The sequence below is a fragment of the Epinephelus fuscoguttatus genome, linkage group LG18 (assembly GCF_011397635.1).
Source record: "Epinephelus fuscoguttatus linkage group LG18, E.fuscoguttatus.final_Chr_v1".
Lineage (NCBI taxonomy): Eukaryota > Metazoa > Chordata > Actinopteri > Perciformes > Serranidae > Epinephelus > Epinephelus fuscoguttatus.
The window spans coordinates 35,547,167-35,565,948 of NC_064769.1; the positions used below are offsets into that span (position 1 = coordinate 35,547,167).

General features: G+C 40.8%; 2 protein-coding genes and 1 pseudogene across 5 annotated transcripts in view; all 3 read right to left on the reverse strand.

The window, feature by feature from the left end:
• Positions 1-1,863: 1,863 nt before the first annotated feature.
• LOC125905556 (tripartite motif-containing protein 16-like) lies at positions 1,864-12,218 on the reverse strand. Of its 3 annotated transcripts, XR_007451667.1 has the most exons (3): positions 12,148-12,218; positions 2,178-2,984; positions 1,864-2,114 (listed from the first exon to the last, which is right to left on the reverse strand). XR_007451667.1 is itself a non-coding variant. In XM_049603585.1 (2 exons), the coding sequence occupies exon 1, from the start codon at positions 4,877-4,879 to the stop codon at positions 3,191-3,193; it is 1,689 nt and encodes a 562-aa protein (XP_049459542.1). In that variant the 5' UTR covers positions 4,880-4,909; the 3' UTR covers positions 1,864-2,114; positions 2,178-3,190. The 3 variants fall into 3 exon arrangements, 2 of the variants coding, with proteins under 2 accessions (XP_049459542.1, XP_049459543.1); XM_049603585.1 differs by lacking the exon at positions 12,148-12,218 and having other exon boundaries at positions 2,178-4,909; XM_049603586.1 differs by lacking the exon at positions 12,148-12,218 and having other exon boundaries at positions 1,864-2,094; positions 2,158-4,909.
• A 692-nt stretch (positions 12,219-12,910) lies between these two features.
• LOC125905564 (E3 ubiquitin/ISG15 ligase TRIM25-like) lies at positions 12,911-14,047 on the reverse strand (annotated as a pseudogene).
• A 1,812-nt stretch (positions 14,048-15,859) lies between these two features.
• The window catches only part of atp8b1 (ATPase phospholipid transporting 8B1), a 50,953-nt gene continuing 48,030 nt past the window's right edge, over positions 15,860-18,782 (reverse strand). For both annotated transcript variants that reach the window (XM_049603570.1, XM_049603571.1), the window contains exons 29-30: positions 18,162-18,292; positions 15,860-17,575 (exon numbers count right to left, since the gene is read on the reverse strand). In XM_049603570.1, the coding sequence (XP_049459527.1) occupies positions 17,342-17,575; positions 18,162-18,292 (365 nt within the window). In that variant the 3' untranslated portion in view covers positions 15,860-17,341. The remainder of the gene's footprint in view (positions 17,576-18,161; positions 18,293-18,782) is intronic.

The following is an 18,782-nucleotide window of genomic DNA, read 5'->3' on the forward strand; positions in this document are numbered from 1 at the left end:
ATGAAGTGTGTTTTTTACAAACTTGATTTGTTGGCGAGTCACTTGCGGTCCATTCAGAATGGACCCGTGACCCACTTTTGGACCGTCGCTTGAAACCACTGCTTTAGAAAAATTTAAAAAGATAGATTATGAAAAAATATTAAAGCAGTTTAAAAGTTATACAACATGGGACAAATGAAGCAACAAGTAAAAAAAGTCAAAATAAAATACATAAAACAATCAATTAGATAAAAGCTGAGAGGATGCCTTTGTATATAAATGGGGTTTACGAAGTGACTTACAGATAAAAGTGAGTTCAGGCCACAAACCCTGTGAAAGCACGTTCAAAGAAATGTGATTTTGAGAGGGGTTTAAAAAAGGAGGTTGTTCCAGAGAGTTGGGGCCTTAACAGAAACAACCAGGTCTCAGTCCTAAGTCGTCCAATACCAGCGCTTGGGTTGTGACCTCCATGTCAGAAAACAGCAAAAAAGCAGTCTTTTAACGTTGGCTTGATACGCAGCTAGGTGCCATCAGTGTGTAACAGTGCCTGACGGCGTCAGGGGAAATGCAGCTAGACAACAATGTAAGTGAAAGGGGTGAAAGGTCTGAGTAGGGCAGGTGGGAGGAGTGATGGATGGGTCCAACAATCAATTTTCACTTTGGGGGCCGGTGTTCACTGATCTGAATGTAAAGCCAAACCCAGTTTTTCTCTGAACTTAACCACGTGCTTTTGTTGCCTAAACCCAACCAAGTGTGTGTTTGGCTAAACTTAACTATGTGTGTTTGTTGTTGAAGTAAAAAAAAAATGTCAATTTGCTTTTTGTGCCAACGTAATGCGTTTATTTTGAAAGCAACTGTATGCAAACTGCATTTCCTGTGACAAGGTAAGTGTATTTTAAAAACACCCAATGCATTTAACAGCCTGAAGTTGACAAGGTGTCTCAGAAAATCAACAACGGACTGCCTTGTTCTTAAGTAATTGAACAAGAATTAGACAAACAAGGTCACAGTGACTTTGACCTTTGACCACCAAAATCTAATCAGTTCAGTATTGAGTTCAAGTGGATGTTTGTGCCAAATTTGAAGAAATGTAGACAATAAAGTTACACTATTTTGAAAAAAAGTAACGTGAATAAAGTTGTGATTTTTACTAAAAAAAAACCCATTAATTTCTAGAAAATACAGTTGCATTATTTCAAGTCTTAAAACAAGAAGACAGCTGACTCACACGTGACTCAAGACCTCAACACATCAACGTGAAGAGTACAAGTCAATCACAGGACGATGGTAGGAACCATAATAACACATGGTAGGGGTGGGTGTAAATGGCCGATAAACTGTGTTTGTTCTCACCCTGGTGCACACAGACAATCCACTATGTTTCCTCAGTGAATGAATTAATGTTGACAGTTTAATTTTGTTTTTCCAAGGCATTTTTCAATATGTTTGAATTAGTTCTTCAAGAATTCAACTACATTTTAGTTTTACATTTTTGCACTATTTTCAGACTGACTGTTTCTGTTTGATTTCCCTCTCTGTCCTTCACAGTTTGTCTCTTTGAATTGTACACTTCACTGTGGAGGTGGTTTGAGCTCTGTTTACACTTTTTTCTGGTACTTCGCTGGAACACATTGTGAGAAATGTCTCTACACTGACAATAACATGTCCTTGGTTCAGGTTTCATGTAAGTGACTGAGTTGTTAAGTGAGGACTTGTTTCACAGTGTTGAGTTTAATTTAGGAAATTATTAGATTAAAACAAGGACCTGTGTGTGTCATCAGGGCCCAGTTGTTCATAAGTATTCTGATCAGATTTCAGCTGTCGGATTGGATCAAATCTTTAAAATGGGTTGTTCAAGAGGAAAAAAAAGATTCTGATATCAGATTAGATTGTGTAATCCAGTCTTTATTGTGATCTTGATCAAACCTCCACATGTACAGTGGCCCTGAGGGTCAAACAGCAATTCAGAAAACAAAACAACATTTCACAAAATAACATAATGGAAAACAACATCACAAAACACAACAACATTTCAGAAAACAACACAACCCTTTTGGGAAACAAAAAATTTCACAAAACAACACACAACAACATTTTGGAAAACAAAAACACAACCTTTCAAAAAACACAACCACCTTTTGGAAAACACAGCAACGTTTTGGAAAACAAAAACCCAACCTTTCAAAAAACACAACTACCTTTTGGAAAACACGACAACATTTCACAAAACAAAACAGTATTTCAGAAAACAACACAACCTTTTTGGAAAATATAACATTTCGGAAAACAACACAACATTTCACAAAACAAAATATTTTACAAAACACAAAAATGTTTAACAGAACAAACATTCACCATCACCAATTGGATGCACTGTCAAACAGAAGTACTGGATGTCTTGCAGCACATGTTGCCTCTCTCAGGTCGGGAGTATAAGATAAAACTTTATTTAAGGCATCAAGACATCCAGTCCACCAAAAAAATCCAAGAGAAAAAGAAATACTTCTGTTTGTCGTAGACTGACAGATGGTGCATCCAGTCAGCTACAAGAGTCTTACTAACCCACTGAGCAATAGACGGATATTAGACGTCTAGTTATTTTTTAGACCTAATTTCAACCGTCTGGATTCCGTCTATTTTTAGACGGAATTTAGACGTTGCACTTTAATCCAGTATTCGATAACTATTAATTAAAAAAACAACTGTAAGGTGCATAACTGATCTCCAAATACTTAACTAAAATAATAATGATAGCCGTTGAGCGATATACAGTATAGTATAGATATAGTCGAGATTTAGACGTCTAAAAAACTTTCATTTCTATATCCCTGATAGACCAATTTTAGATTAGACGTCTAAGGAACATTTAGACGTATATTAGACGTATAATAGACCTAAAAATGCTCGGTGGGAAATGTTGATTACATTTGCAGTTAACCTTTTTATTTTTAAGGAAAGGACTTTCCTTTGATATTATTTCACTTAAGGGATTTTAAGAGAAAAACCTAAAATAATACATTCTGTTAATTAGATATTCATCTTATATACATATACTATATATATCTGCAGAAACTCAATGTCGCAGTCTCAGTTTGACTGACAGTTCAGTGCAGAAACATCACAGCACAGACAGCTGAGTCACTAAGATGAAGAGTACATTTACAAATTAAAAGTACATTCCTCAGCCTTTGCCTCATTATACGACACCTGTCTACTCGAGTTCACACAATGCAGCAGAGCATAAACAACCATAGGCGCTAAGTCCAGCATAGAGAGGCTGAGTGAATGTGGTCTGGACTCTGTGGAGAAGAGTCATCATGGTGTCAGAGATGCTGTAGAAGGACAGAATACCTGCACTGTGATCCAGGTACACTCCTACTCTGGTGGATTGAGGACCACAGATGGGAGTTCTGATGTTGTTATGTCTGAATTCATATCTATTACTCAAAAAATAAACTGCCCAAGATGTGTCATTGTTCCCAAATACACTTTCATGCACTGGTCTTCTCATATGTGCATATGTGACTGCTACTGAAACTTCATTACCTTTCCTCTCCACCTCCCAGTAACATCGTCCAGTCAGGCTCTCTCTGCTCAGGACCTGATACCTGTACATGTCACTGTGTGAGCCTGGTTGACTCTCAAGTAATGACCTCTTTAGCGTTATCCTTTGCATTACTGTTACTTTCCTCTTGTCTTCAGATAGTGTCAGTCGACTGCCTGCTGTGTTTGGATCCAGTGTCATTTGACGTGAATACTGAAAGAATTCAACTCTGGTCTTGGGCTCTGCCTGTGGCAGCAAAACATCCACTGATCTCACTGTCAGCGAGATCTTGGTCCACATATCACTAAAAAAGTCCTGTAGTTTATCTCTGACCTCTGATACAGCTGCACTCACATCCTCAAAGTGTCGCACAGAACAGATATTGATCCTGGATGAGTCTTTAGAGTCAGTGAGATGTGACAATGAGGGGTAATTTTGTAGAAAGTGGGTGTGGTCCCCTGTGTGTGAGAGCTGCTCCAGCTCAGCATCTTTCCTCCTCAGATCAGTGATCTCCTGCTGCAGCTTCTCCTGAAGCTCTTTGACTCGACTGACTTCAGTTTTCTGCTGAGATCTGATTTCCTTCTTCACATCAGAGCTTCTTTTCTCAATGAGATGGATCAGATCTGTGAAGACCTTCTCGCTGTCCTCCACAGCTTTATCAGCAGAGCGATTGATAGCCTCCACCTCCTGCTGAAGCACCTTCACACCTTTGTCTCTGTTCTGGATTCCCTGCTGGATCTTTTGTCGAGTCGCCCCGAGCTCTTTCTGCTTCTCAGTCATTTCTGCTGCAGCTGAGACTGTGTCGTGGCCTTTATGTTCATCCATGGAGCACAGATAACAAATACACTGCTGATCAGTGCGACAGAAAATCTTCATCACCTCATTGTGACGAGTACAGATGTTCTCCTGGAGCTTCTTGGAGGGGTCCACCAGCTTGTGTTTTTCAAAGGCAGGGGATTCATAGTGAGGCTGGACGTGCTGCTCACAGTACGAGACCAGACACTGCAGACAGGACTTGACAGCTTTCAGCTTCCTCCCAGTGCAGAAATCACAGGCCACATCTTCAGGTCCGGCATAGCAGCGATCAGCAGGAGCAGCTTGGAGTCCAGTCTTCTTCAGTTCCTCCACTAAATCTGCCAACACAGTGTTTTTCACCAGGACAGGCCTCGGTATAAGGAGCTGTCTGCACTGAGGGCAGCTGTGGATTTGCTTCTGATCCTCTTCATCCCAGTAGCGTTTAATACAGCTCATACAGTAGCTGTGTCCACAGGGAATAGTCACCGGATCCTTCAGTAGATCCAGACAGATCGAGCAGGAGAGTTTTTCCTGATCCAGCTGAATTCCTTGCTGCGCCATTTCACCTCGAAGAGACAGTGAGAGTGAAATAGTTTCACTTTCTCACACACAAAAGAAGCTGGGAACTGATCTAAACCAAAAGTGACTTCCCTTTCTTCATGTTCACTCAATGATATGCATTGAATGGGGTATTAGAGTACTTGCACATTACAACATGTTGGTTACACCCATCTGTAAAACCGCAGATCTGTGAAGGGCGTGGAAAGCATGAAACACGTGGACTGAACAGGATTGGCTGTACTGGAGAGCAGAAAGAGGAAGGAGAGGTTATCAGGCTTTGACACATTCCATGAAGAGGAGTTGTTAGAGCAAGTCATTGTGTTTTGTACATGAAGCGAAGAGTTTCAGACAGCAGACTGGATGACTTGCACCTAAAAATACATCTTGCCACAATACACAATCTAAGATAACCAGGTTCAGATGATAGGTCAGTTATAGAATAATGACATAGTCCTCTCTTTTGCACACTTTGATTTGTTTGGGGTAGTTGTGTCATATGATTAGACAGATTTGTTCTATTCACCCATTTCAATAATCATGAACCTGCTCATCTAGACAGATTATGTTAGTGACTTGGGGCCTGTTCCACAAAGTGAGTTTACCAAATAAGACAAGCTTATATGGGTTAGTCTGACACATTTTTAGTTGATTCAGTTCCATAAAGAAAATTCAACATAGTTAATGCTCAGTTACTGTGGCAACTTATGCTGGGGAACTAACCTAGTCCTGGGTAGGCTTATTGTCAGGCCCAAGTTGCTTGAGCCAGTTTATCCACAGAGGTCTCTTAAGCTGTGTTCCCACCAAACGTGATGAACGCGATTTACTCGCGCGAGTAAATGAAAATTCATCGCGCTACTCGCTCGAGTTTGGACGTTGGGCCATTTATGTAAAATTTGCATTATCGCGTCAGACGTGCGAGTACGAGTCCGCCCATTTTCACTAGATAACAACAACATTATTTCTGCCATTTCTTTCTCTTATCGACCATGGCTGAGATCACCACGATTGCTGCACTGTACCTGCTCTGGAGGTCCCAGATTCGTCTGAGGGCCAAACGCCGCCGTCGGTTCTGGGTGCACGATACCCTGTGGAGGCGCACTAAGCTCGGCGAGTTCCACCGTCTCCTACAGGAGCTCCGGCTGGACGATGGTCAGTTCCAGCGGTACTTCAGGCTGACTGCTGCCCAGTTTGAAGACCTGCTAGCTAGGGTTTGCGCCAGACATGTCCATCGCGCCGCTCTGCGCGAATTCGCATCTATTCGCAGCTTTGCATTGACTTTGTATGTAATAATTGCAATGCAAATTTGCGTTTGGTGGGTACACAGTATTAGTCTCCAAAACAAACAAAAACAGTTCCACAATTTTAAAAAAAAAAGTGTTTTTCAACACTGCTTGTCACAGAGAGTCGGCTAACTACAGTGGCCAACACAAAAACACAAATGTCCCTAAAGTCAGTGTTTGGTTTGTCCATTCTGGGCTACTGTAGAAACATAGTGGTGCAACATGGCGATCTCCAAAGACGAGGACCTGCTCCCTATGTAAATATAAGCAGCTCAGTTTGAGGGAATGAAATGACAATTCTTATTTTCGGGTGATTATACACTAAAGAAAACATGCTTATTATATTCCATTTCTGCCAATTAATCTCCCTAAATCCTGGACTTTTTTTTATTTTCTTTATTGAGGATATTGCAGGTATTATAGACATTTTCAAACTATTCACACTTCCCTGTCTCAACATCTTTCCACAAAAAAAAGGTCATATACATCACAGGTAAAATACACATATAATGCAGTACCTCCCCTCATTAACCTGTCACCTTTAAGTTCATCCCTGATCGTTTCCAATTTTATTTTATTTTTTTTATTTTTATTTTTTATTTTTTTTATGAAAAACATGACATCCTGAAGCCATTGAGAGACTGAAACAGCGCAATCCAATTTCCACTGGAGTAGAAGACGGCGGCTTGCTAATAAAGATGTAAAAGCTAAGGAGTCTAACTGTTTAGAGGTGTACAGACCATGGTTTTGAGGGCCTCCAAATATCACAATGAAAGGGCATTTCTTAATTTCAATGCTAAGTATTTTAGACATAGTCTCAAAATATTCCGGCCAAAGATGGTGCAACTTTGAGCAAGAATCAAACATGTGACTTAAATTGTATGGAGATTGATGACACCTGTCGCACCTATCTTCCACTCCTGGATATATATCAGATAATCGAGCTTTAGAGAAATGGACCCTATGCAGGACTTTGAACTGTATCAGTCCAAGTCAGGCACAGAAAGAGCTTGTGTGGGTCCTTTTAATGGCCCTTTCCCACCCTTCCTCTGTGAATGTTATGCCCAATTCCTGCTCCCATGCCACCTTTGTTTTGGTCACGGTACACTCATTCAGTGATAAGAGCTGAGCATAGATTTTTGAAATCAGTGATTTTTCTTTAGGGTTTAGCTCAAGAAGATCATCCCAGGGGTGTTTAGGGGCATCGGGGGGTAGTTTGGAAAAAGAGAAGTAGCACAGTGTCGGATCTGAAAGTAGCGAAATAGATGGGTTGTTGGTAATCCAAATTCAGCACAGAGCTCTGTGTAACTGCAGAAGCCATTGTCTTTATACAGATCTTGAAAGCACCGTATGCCTCTGTTGTACCATTGCAGAAAAGTAGCATCTGAACTTAAAGGAGGAAATAAATGGTTTCTCAGTAGAGGTGTTCTAGAGGAAGCTGACAGGAATTTGAAATGGCATCTGAATTGATACCAAATCCTAAGGGTGGATCACACTATTAGATTGTCAGTTATTACCCGCAGCCACTTTTTTTTTCTCCCCACTCAAGTTGTTGCTGTTTAAAAGTGACACCCTGCCCCCGTAAAAAAAGATTTAACTTGTTAAAATTATTCACCAAATATAATGTATAGTCTATATACTAAATGATTTAACATGTACATTTGCAGCATTTAGATTAATATTAATGTATATTTGCGCTAGATATTTAAATAAGCTACAGGTTTTCTGATTTTTTGTTCTGTTTCTGTACCTTTTTGAGTGTATTGTGCCCAAGATTTAACCAGGTTGTGTTAAAATATTTTATTACACTTTGAACTCAGTTACTACTACTCATTTACTCATTTCATCAATCGTAAATTTCTTGCCAGCCTCTCTCTGTGGTTTTTAATGGTAGCTGGATTACCTTTTTTGGTTATAAGATGTTTTAAATCTTGACATGTTTCTAAAAGTAAGCTCGATGGCTGTGAGCATCACTGCTTTCATTTTACCACTGCTATTTGCCATAATGGTATATGGATTTGATTCACGTTCAACCTGTGGGGCTGCTTAAGAAATTTGTGCACACGCAATTATCTTGACTACTTGAACCTGTGTCGAATTAGTCTGATTGTGTGAACTTTAACTGACCTTTTTGGAATCACTCTAGCCCCAACTGCTTTGTTAGGTTCATTCAAGTCAGGTTTAATTTTTAATTCCCACTTTTCTTAACATGCTTTATGGAACAGGCTTCTGGTTCTGAACTCTTCAGATCCTCCAGGATGTGTTACCACATTCCCAGTTTCATTGTACTTGTGCAATGCAATGACAATAAAGGTCTATCTATCTACCTATCCTATCAGGGGCAGAAAAGGGTTTCTGCAGTGTTGGTATGACATGTTTAAAATGGACCAGTTGTTCTTTTTCACAATAAAATAAGTAATATGTAGCAGGGTGCATCTTAATGTATATCATTACCACACTGATCCCAAGACAGATAAAACACAGAATAGCTCAGTGGCCTTGCTCTTTGGCTGGACAAGAAGTGGGAGACACAGTACGTGCGTTTACATGGAGCCATGTATTCCTTTTGCATTCGGGTTGGAAGCCCTACCCGAATAGAAATGCTCCTTGTAAACACCTCAACTCGAATGAAAACAGCCAACCCAAAAGAAAATCTAATCAGGTGCACAGGGGTGGAATATTTCTTTTCAGAACCTAAATGGAAGAATTTTTCTGTCTTGTATACACCTCCTACCCGATTCCAGCCATTCCGTTCTTTCTGTGCATGCTCATTGCCGATGACGTATACAGCGTGCATAGCAATGGGCTGAGATAGAGCAGTTGGACTCATTGCACTCACCGGTTTCCATTCGCCAAAGCACGGTCTTCTGCTTAAATGACCAAGTCTGGCTAATGTGAGCCAGGGTTCTGTTCCTTCAAAGTGGCTAAGATTAGCCTCACATCGGTAACCATGGAAACCATGGTTCTGGCTAAGCCTGATACATCGAACTAAACTCAGTTTCTGTTCCATCAAACTGAGCCACAACTCCGTTCCATCAAGGTGGTTAACCTGAATCTCAGCCTAGTAACCATGGTAACTTATGCTGCTGGGCAATCCTGGTCTGTAGCAGGATTAAGGTGAGGATTAGCTCCATCTATGATCAAAAAATGTTCAATAGACAAGAACAGACACCTAAAAGACAGTGCTGCCAGTGCTTTTACACACTCACCACTGTCATGTAATGATAAAATAATATGTAGATCATAAAATATATAACATAATTAATAAAAAAAAATTAACTATTAAAAAGCAAATTAAAATGTAATAAAAATAAGATAATTTTTAAAAAAAAAAACACAACAGTAAAGCCAAAATCAAACTAATATAAACAAAACTATAATAAAATGAAACTGAGGCATTAAAAAAAAGATTGTACATGAATATGTGATTGCCCTCCCATCCCCACCCCACTCTGTTTCCAATTGGCTAGCAAATTCACAGCCAATTAAGGTCAGCTGACAACGGCGAGAGAAGGAGAGGGACACACCCAGAGAGACACAGAGACAGAACAAGAGAGAGTAAATTAGGAAATAATGGCATGCCCCTTCATCGAGGATCCTGTTGATGAGGAGACCCACATTGTCCAGAGGGCCTTCCAACCACCACCAGCCCCAAGGGTCTTCCAGGACAGGACCAACCCATTGATACAGACAGACTCCCATCTGTGGGAGAGGTACTGGTTCAGCAGGCAAAGCATAGTGTATCTATGCAGTTTGCTGGAACCACACATTATAAAGGTCACGCACTGCAGCCAGTCTCTGACCACTGTGCAGTCAGTCTGTACTGCACTGAGGTTCTTTGCTAGCGGTACATTCCTGTATAGTGTTGGTGATGCTGATAGGCTAAGTAAGGTAACTGTTTGAAGAGAGGCAAAAACAGTGAGGGATGAAGATGGGACACTGTCTGTTCCTCATCCTATAGCACATTCCAAACATTTAAGGGGATTTTCCTTATTTTGATATAATAAGGGACAGAGCTTACAATTGACTCCCAAATGATTCCTCATCTCCACTGAACTGATGGATTTGCTAAATGTCATTTTCTACAATCAATAGATAAATGTAATGTGATTATTTCCTATAAACTGATCATTTCGGAAATGTCATAATCTACAATCAATTATGTGATAAATGCGATGATTGACATAAAATAGTTTGATTAAATGCATCATCTGAACTTTACATATAAGTCAGTAGATAAATGTAATAAATAGTCTATCACTAATATTAATTTATACATTTGGTGAATTTCATTAGGCAGACTTGAACTGTTAGATTTAATAGGTGTTCTTATCTACATATATTTTGTCCCTTTGATGCGGGATTTATATAACATGATATGCTGAAATGCTGAATTTTCTTTGTCACTCACGCATTTAGTCTGTCGGCAATATTCCGCCACGCCACCTCCCTTGCTTTATTAATTGCTGCAAGTATTGCCTTTGTCTTAATTATGTCCTTATAGTCCTCATACACTTCCATAAGGTGAGTTTGCTCCGCTGTAGAAAAAGCCTCCGCTCGCTCCTTTCCTTTGCTTTTTGACATTTTGCAACATTTTCGGCACTCGACTAATGTGGGCTTTTTATTTTCCCGGAGCGCGTGCATGATTTGAGGCTTAACAGGTGAGGCTTGAATTAGCGTCAATTGGAGCCAGCTGATCTCACTTGATGGAACAGGTTGGCGCTAGATTGGGAGTTGGCGTTTAGTCAAACTTCAAGATGACACCTTAGTCTGGATATTCTTAGCTACGTTGATGGAATACCCCCCAGAAATATTCTGATCAGATTTCAGCTGTCGGATTGGATCAAATCTTTAAAATGGGTTGTTCAAAAGAAGAAAAAAAATGGATTCTGAAATCAGATTAGATTGTGTAATCCAGTCTTTATTGTGATCTTAATCAAACCTCCACATGTACAGTGGCCCTGAGGGTCAAACAGCAATTCAGAAAACAAAACAACATTTCACAAAACAAAACAACATAATGGAAAACAACATCACAAAACACAACAGCATTTCAGAAAACAACACAACCCTTTTGGGAAACAAAACGTTTCACAAAACAACACACAACAACATTTTGGAAAACAAAAACACAACATTTCACAAAGCACAACAACCTTTCAAAAACACAACCACCTTTTGGAAAACACGACAATATTTCACAAAACAAAACTGCACTTTACAAAACAACATTTCAGAAAACAATACAACCTTTTTGGGAAACAAAACATTTCAGAAAACAACACAACAACATTTTGGAAAACAAAAACACAACATTTCACAAAGCACAACCACCTTTTGGAAAACACGACAACATTTCACAAAACAACAAAATGTTTTGCAAAACACAAAAACATTTAACAGAACAAACATTCACCATCACCAATTGGATGCACTGTCAAACGGAAGTACTGGATGTCTTGCAGCACATTGTTGCCTCTCTCAGGTCGGGAGTATAAGATAAAACTTTATTTAAGGCATCAAGACATCCAGTCCACCAAAAAAATCCAAGAGAAAAAGAAATACTTCCGTCTGTCATAGACTGACAGATGGTGCATCCAATCAGCTACAAGAGTCTTACTAAATGTTGTTGAGTTTAGGGAAATGTTGTAGTGTTTCAGGAAATTCTGTGTTTTGACCCTCAGGGCCACCATACAATGCAGATGTTTTGTCTGATTAGAATACATTTGCAGTTAACCTTTTTATTTGTAGGGAAAGGACTTTCTAATAATATTATACCGCCCAGTTTATAGTTTCATTCTCTGTTCTTATAGTTCTACTCTAAAAGATAAAGCTGTAGACTTTAACAATCACTGTTGCTTCCAGTAACTCAAACCCTCTGATTCTTTTCTCCTCCAGAAGTAGAGTTTTCTTATATACAAACATTATGTGAAAAATGATTTAAGTCCTTTGATATTATTTCACTTAAGGGATTTTAAGAAAAAAAACCTACAATAATACATTCTGTTAATTAGATATTCATCTTATATACATATACTATATATACCTGCAGAAACCCAGTGTCACAGTCCCAGTTTGACTGACAGTTCAGTGCAGAAACATCACAGCACAGACAGCTGAGTCACTAAGATGAAGAGTACATTTACAAATTAAAAGTACATTTGCAGCCTTTGCCTCATTATACGACACCTGTCTACTCGAGTTCACACAATTCAGCAGAGCAATGAGCACTATAAGCGCTAAGTCCAGCATAGAGAGGCTGAGTGAATGTGGTCTGGACTCTGTGGAGAAGAGTCATCATGGTGTCAGAGACGCTGTAGAATGACAGAATACCTGCACTGTGATCCAGGTACACTCCTACTCTGGTGGATTGAGGACCAGAGATAGGAACGATGGTGTTGTTATGTCTGAATTCATAACGATTACTCAAAAAATAAACTGCCCAAGATGTGTCATTGTTCCCAAATACACTTTCATGTACTGGTCTTCTCATATGTGCATATGTGACTGCTACTGAAAATGCACCACCATCCCTCTCCACCTCCCAGTAACATCGTCCAGTCAGGCTCTCTCTGCTCAGGACCTGAAACCTGTACATGTCACTGTCTGAGCCTGGTTGACTCTTAAGTAAGTGTAATGACCTCTTTAGCGTTATCATTTCTATTACTGTTACTTTCCTCTTGTCTTCAGATAGTGTCAGTCGACTGTCTGCTGTGTTTGGATCCAGTGTCATTTGACGTGAATACTGAAAGAATTCAACTCTGGTCTTGGGCTCTGCCTGTGGCAGCAAAACATCCACTGATCTCACTGTCAGCGAGATCTTGGTCCACATATCACTAAAAAAGTCCTGTAGTTTATCTCTGACCTCTGATACAGCTGCACTCACATCCTCAAAGTGTCGCACAGGGCGGATATTGATCCTGGATGAGTCTTCAGAGTCAGTGAGATGTGACAATGAGGGGTAATTTTGTAGAAAGTGGGTGTGGTCCCCTGTGTGTGAGAGCTGCTCCAGCTCAGCATCTTTCCTCCTCAGATCAGTGATCTCCTGCTGCAGCTTCTCCTGAAGCTCTTTGACTCGACTGACTTCAGTTTTCTGCTGAGATCTGATTTCCTTCTTCACATCAGAGCTTCTTTTCTCAATGAGATGGATCAGATCTGTGAAGATCTTCTCGCTGTCCTCCACAGCTTTATCAGCAGAGCGATTGATAGCCTCCACCTCCTGCTGAAGCACCTTCACACCTTTGTCTCTGTTCTGGATTCTCTGCTGGATCTTTTGTCGAGTCGCCCCGAGCTCTTTCTGCTTCTCAGTCATTTCTGCTGCAGCTGAGACTGTGTCATGGCCTTTATGTTCATCCATGGAGCACAGATAACAAATACACTGCTGATCAGTGCGACAGAAAATCTTCATCACCTCATTGTGACGAGTACAGATGTTCTCCTGAAGCTTCTTGGAGGGGTCCACCAGCTTGTGTTTCTTTAATGGAACAATTTCATTGTGGGGCTGGAGGTGCTGCTCACAGTACGAGACCAGACACTGCAGACAGGACTTGACAGCTTTCACCTTCCTCCCAGTGCAGAAATCACAGGCCACATCTTCAGGTCCGGCGTAGCAGTGATCAGCAGGAGCAGCTTGGAGTCCAGTCTTCTTCAGTTCCTCCACTAAATCTGCCAACACTGTGTTTTTCACCAGGACAGGCCTCGGTATAAGAAGCTGTCTGCACTGAGGGCAGCTGTGGATTTGCCTCTGATCCTCTTCATCCCAGTGGCGTTTAATACAGCTCATACAGTAGCTGTGTCCACAGGGAATAGTCACCGGATCCTTCAGTAGATCCAGACAGATCGAGCAGGAGAGTTTTTCCTCATCCATCTGAATTCCTCGCTGCGCCATTTCACCTCTCAGACACAATGAATGTCTGGACTGAAATATCTTGCATTTAGTGCATTTAGGAGTGTAAGCTAGAGGGCTTATCAAATCAGACTTTGGTTACTTCCTGGGCGATGAGTGGTTCAGACTTGGATTGTGTTCATAGGCCCTCTTAACAACACAGAGCAAAGATCACTTGTACATAAAACTTGATGTGAAAGCAAAACATTTATTGCTCTCAGTATGCAGCTAAAACTTTTTGCAATGTTGAATATTGCCATCATTTCTATATCCAGTTGTCCCAGCAATTCAGGATAATTTCAGCTTGGAAAAGCAGTGTGACATTATTTGGTTTTAGCTCACCAAGGGTGTAGATTTCAGGGGGGACGTAGTGCACACGTCTCACCCCTCAATATTTAGACCATGTGCATTTGTTCTCCCCAATAAAAACATTAAAGTAGCAGCCATAAATTCCCAGAAGATCCCCAGAATGCAGGAAATTAAGAGTTTGATGCTCAAAATTATCTGGCGGAGGACCCCCAAATCACCCATTTCATATGTCTCCCACTTCATGTTGAAAGAAATTCGCTGCTCTCAATCATAGTAATTTAATCAAAATAATATTCTGTTTGGTGAGTAAGGTGCCCACAGCTGCTCGTAGAGTTTCGTTTCATGTCCTTTTCGCAGAGTAAGTACTTGCAGCCGTTATACAGCAGCAAGAAAGAGCCATGTGACTCCAGATTAAAAGAGGTGCTGCTCTGCGCAAATTATACATCACTGTACAAGCAACTTAACTAATTATTTTCTTCTCAATAAATTATTCACATTCATGAATCAACATGACATAATGTTAGACAGAGATAAAGATGTATGTATGTCAAAGACAAGACAAAGTTGTTCCACAGATAAACAGTTAAACTCTTTAAACTCCTCCCTCACTGGCCAGGAGAAGCCACGGCTACCTGTTAATTATTTTCTCACTTTTACAGAAACTGGACTTTGTTTATGAGCACATGACTGTTGGACCATTAACAAAAGAAATGAGAATCTTGGGTTTAAAGGGACACTTCACCCTAAAATCAATACATATTTTGCCTCTATGTTTTGGTAGAAGTTGCTGAGTGTTGAAGATAAGGGCCCTAGAGATGTCTGTCTTTGAATATAATGGAACTAGATGGCACTCAGCTTGTGGTGCTCAAAGTGCCAATTTTTTTTTTTTTTTTTTTTAAAAACTCAACAGTAATGTCTGTTTCCAGATATCATGACCCGGTTACTCAGGACCTTGTTGTGAGCAGTTTCATGTAAAACCTGTCTTTGTTTCAACCGTGTCACTGCGCAGGAGGAAGCATTCGTCTATTCATGAACGGCAGCAGATTTTAACTTCAGTTTAGTTGTGCCCTCTGTCAACTTTGAGTAGTTCTTAGGTTTGCTGCTTAAATTAAGCAATACCACACAAGAGGGAGTGCTGCCGAAAACATAATGCCCCCGGGCACATCAATTGCCAGCAGGGAGGCATAAAAAGTCTGTGCTGAGTGAGATCTATGGACATTTTATTCACTTCAATTGTATTATTTCCTTTCACCAGTTACTGCAGATGAATAACTAGGTCTTTATTTACACAAAGATTTGGTTTGGACATTTGTCTTAATAAAATAGGAAACATTGTTTGACTTATAAAATGTTAAATAAAAATGTTTTTTTAATAGAAAAACACCCCTGTATGCACCAAAACTCAGGTACTTTTTCATATTACTCTTACCCAATGATGTTAAATCAAAATTGCTATTTGTACATAAAACAAGAGGCATACACACACCACAATAAAATAAACACTCATTTCAGATTGCTAAATGTGCCCTTGGCTTTTATTAACAACCACGTGATAAAATACCATCATGTGACAGTTGCTGGTACGATCAATAGCAGTCCTCATCTACTGCCGCCATTCATTCAGTAATAAAAAGACATCATCTGCATACGGTAACACTAGCATGAAGGGGATACGGTAACAGTCAGAGCAGGGATGTGTCAGGTTTGGCTTAGCACTGGTTAGTGGATATGCTTAGTCTGATTATAGGACTGGAAAAAGACAAACATCTTTGGGTTTGCTGTAAACAACCAGAAACACACACATGGAAATCATGACTGAAGGAACGTGTGATTTAACGTTAAAAAAAAGGAACAAACTAGTGAGACATAATCAAATAGAGATCATTCTTGACCTCATTGCTGTGTTTCTTTCCCCATTAGACGTAAGAAGTGCTTGAAAACACTGCTGCTGGAAGGAAGACAAACTGGAGGTTCAGACTTGCAGGTTCCCTATAGAGCACCTCAGGTAAATAAAAGAAAAAAAGGTGAGGTATAGAACAAGTAACGTAAGGATTCAGGTTTGAAAGAGGTATTTAAAAGGTTTTAAGGCTGAAACAAAGTCCCTCGAATTAGAGACTAAAACAACCATCTGTCAGGACACTTTGGACAATCAATGCAGCAGAAGAGAAGAGATCACTATTTACAACTTATTTTTAAATTAAGACAAACTTTATGACATCCGACCACCTTGCATAGCTTGGCATAGTAACATCCCACTATTACTAATAATAAAACATTAAAAGAGGATACCTTGACATGTTTAGCTTTAGCCCATTGTTTTAATGTGAAGGAATTTTTATCTCAACGGGTAGAAATAAAAGAGTTTGATTAGATAACGGACAAATTGACTGGAATATGTATTTTTTGATTCTGATAAAACACCAACATATCAAGTGCTCCACAGACACTGGGCTAAAACTGTGAATGACAGAAGAAGTATCATATTAAATAAGGTTACGGCTCCGGCCACAGTCGTGGAGAGCAGGGACACACTGGCTAAAAATAAGGTTTTTATTTTAAAAATCCTGAGTTAAACAACATTGTCGGTCACACAGTCACTGCATGACCTCAAACCCCGCTAAACGGCAGTCGTCTCTTCGGTGAGCTTTTGGGATTTTTTGCATTTTAACAGAGTCTGTGCATAGAGGAGGAAGTGGGCAGTCACAGACTGGAGCAAAGACACGTTCAGTAGTGCTTCATTTAACTTTCAGCAAACGGCCGTCGTTTCGTTCCTATAAGCTGAGTGACTCTAGGAGTGCTTTTCTTTCACCCCTCCCTCAGGGACTTGAATACCCCAAAGGAAGAGACATTCCTGTGCAGTTTCCAATGTTGACCATTTCAGCAGCGACTCCACAGTTAAAAGAAGACAAACCGAGCACTCCACGAACTTTCCCAAATATTTACAACCCCTCTGGCTACAGTTTTGCTCCATCTCCTGCTCAGCCCCCTTCAGATGTTTTCGGCCTCTCCCCGGGGAGCCTCTCTGATGCTGTCCTGGGGTCCACCGCGGCCCGTGGGTCGCCGTCGAATGCTCCGCCCAGATGAGATGAGGTCGGCGTAGCCCCGGGAGTGAGAGAAGGCATAGGCAGAGCGGCGGGAACGACGGCCACGCTGGAAGGCTGATGGTTTTTTCTTCTCCTCCTCTGCCAACTCCATCTCGTACTTCTTCCTGTTTCTCTGGATCTGGGGGATGATGGGAAATAAGCAGGTAACATTAGAGAAACACTTCTATTTCAGCTATGCTGATTCAGCAGCATTCACATAATTTTTATTAACATCTTTATTCTTCTTCCGTACATTTTTCGATACACTACTCCTGCAAACTTTCAGCTAAAGAAACCCTTCAAATGTCAAGTAACATAGAGCACAAGGTGTCGAGCTGGCCTCCATGGTCCCCAGATCCCAATCTGATCGAGCCTCCATGGAACATATCGGTACCCTTGAGGTAACCCTGATCCACGGTGGGGGCTTCTTGGATCGGAGTTGGCCCTGACAGGTGCCAGACACCACAGAACCTCTGAGGGTGTTTTGTGGTGTCTGGCTCTGGGGCACTGGCGGAGGATCCTTTGAGTCCTGTGGGTTGCAAGGTGGGGTACTGGTACGTCCCACAGATGCTCAATCAGATTGGTTCCTGGGAAGTTTTTGCCATGTGCATGGCACATTGGCCTGCTTGGAGGGTGGGGATGGTCTGCACATTTTCCTGATACTGCTGATAACTCAGGCAGGCCTAGCAGCAGGCTGGCAGCCTGATACCTGACTGGGGTCTCACCTTGTCTCCTATAGAGGGCCGGATGTTTTTATAGAGGAACTGGATGCAGATGACGGGCAGCAGGCTGATGCCCACAGTCAGGATGATGGTTAACCACAGGTAGGGCTGACGCAGAGCATTTGATGCTGCACCTATAAACACAAAATATACATGTTATGAGAAGGATGAAGAGGGCGGGCTTTGATGTGGCATTTAATGGTCCACTTGACTGCCCGCTAAAGCACTCTCCAGGCTGAGTCTTCAGCACACATTCTGCTACACAAAGTCAAGTCCCAGTATGATGATATAATCAGGAAAAATGGCAAATGAGACTGGTATGCTCTTCAAACATAACCCCTCTTCAAATGCTTAGCGTGCATCATTGGACAAGCAAGGAAGGAGTTAGATTTATGCTTTAGCGTTTTCAGCATGGATTAAGTTTAACCTTTACACGAGAGAAAAGGATGTGAGGATGTGGAGCAACATAAGGAAACTTTCCAGTGTAGATTCACAGTGAGAAAAAAGTACTGATAAGTTCCTCTTTGCAGATTCTAAAGCAGCTCTAGACACTTTTACACTGCCTGTTCAAGGCGGGAATATTGCAGTTATGCCGCTTCGTCGTTCTGTATACACGGTACAATC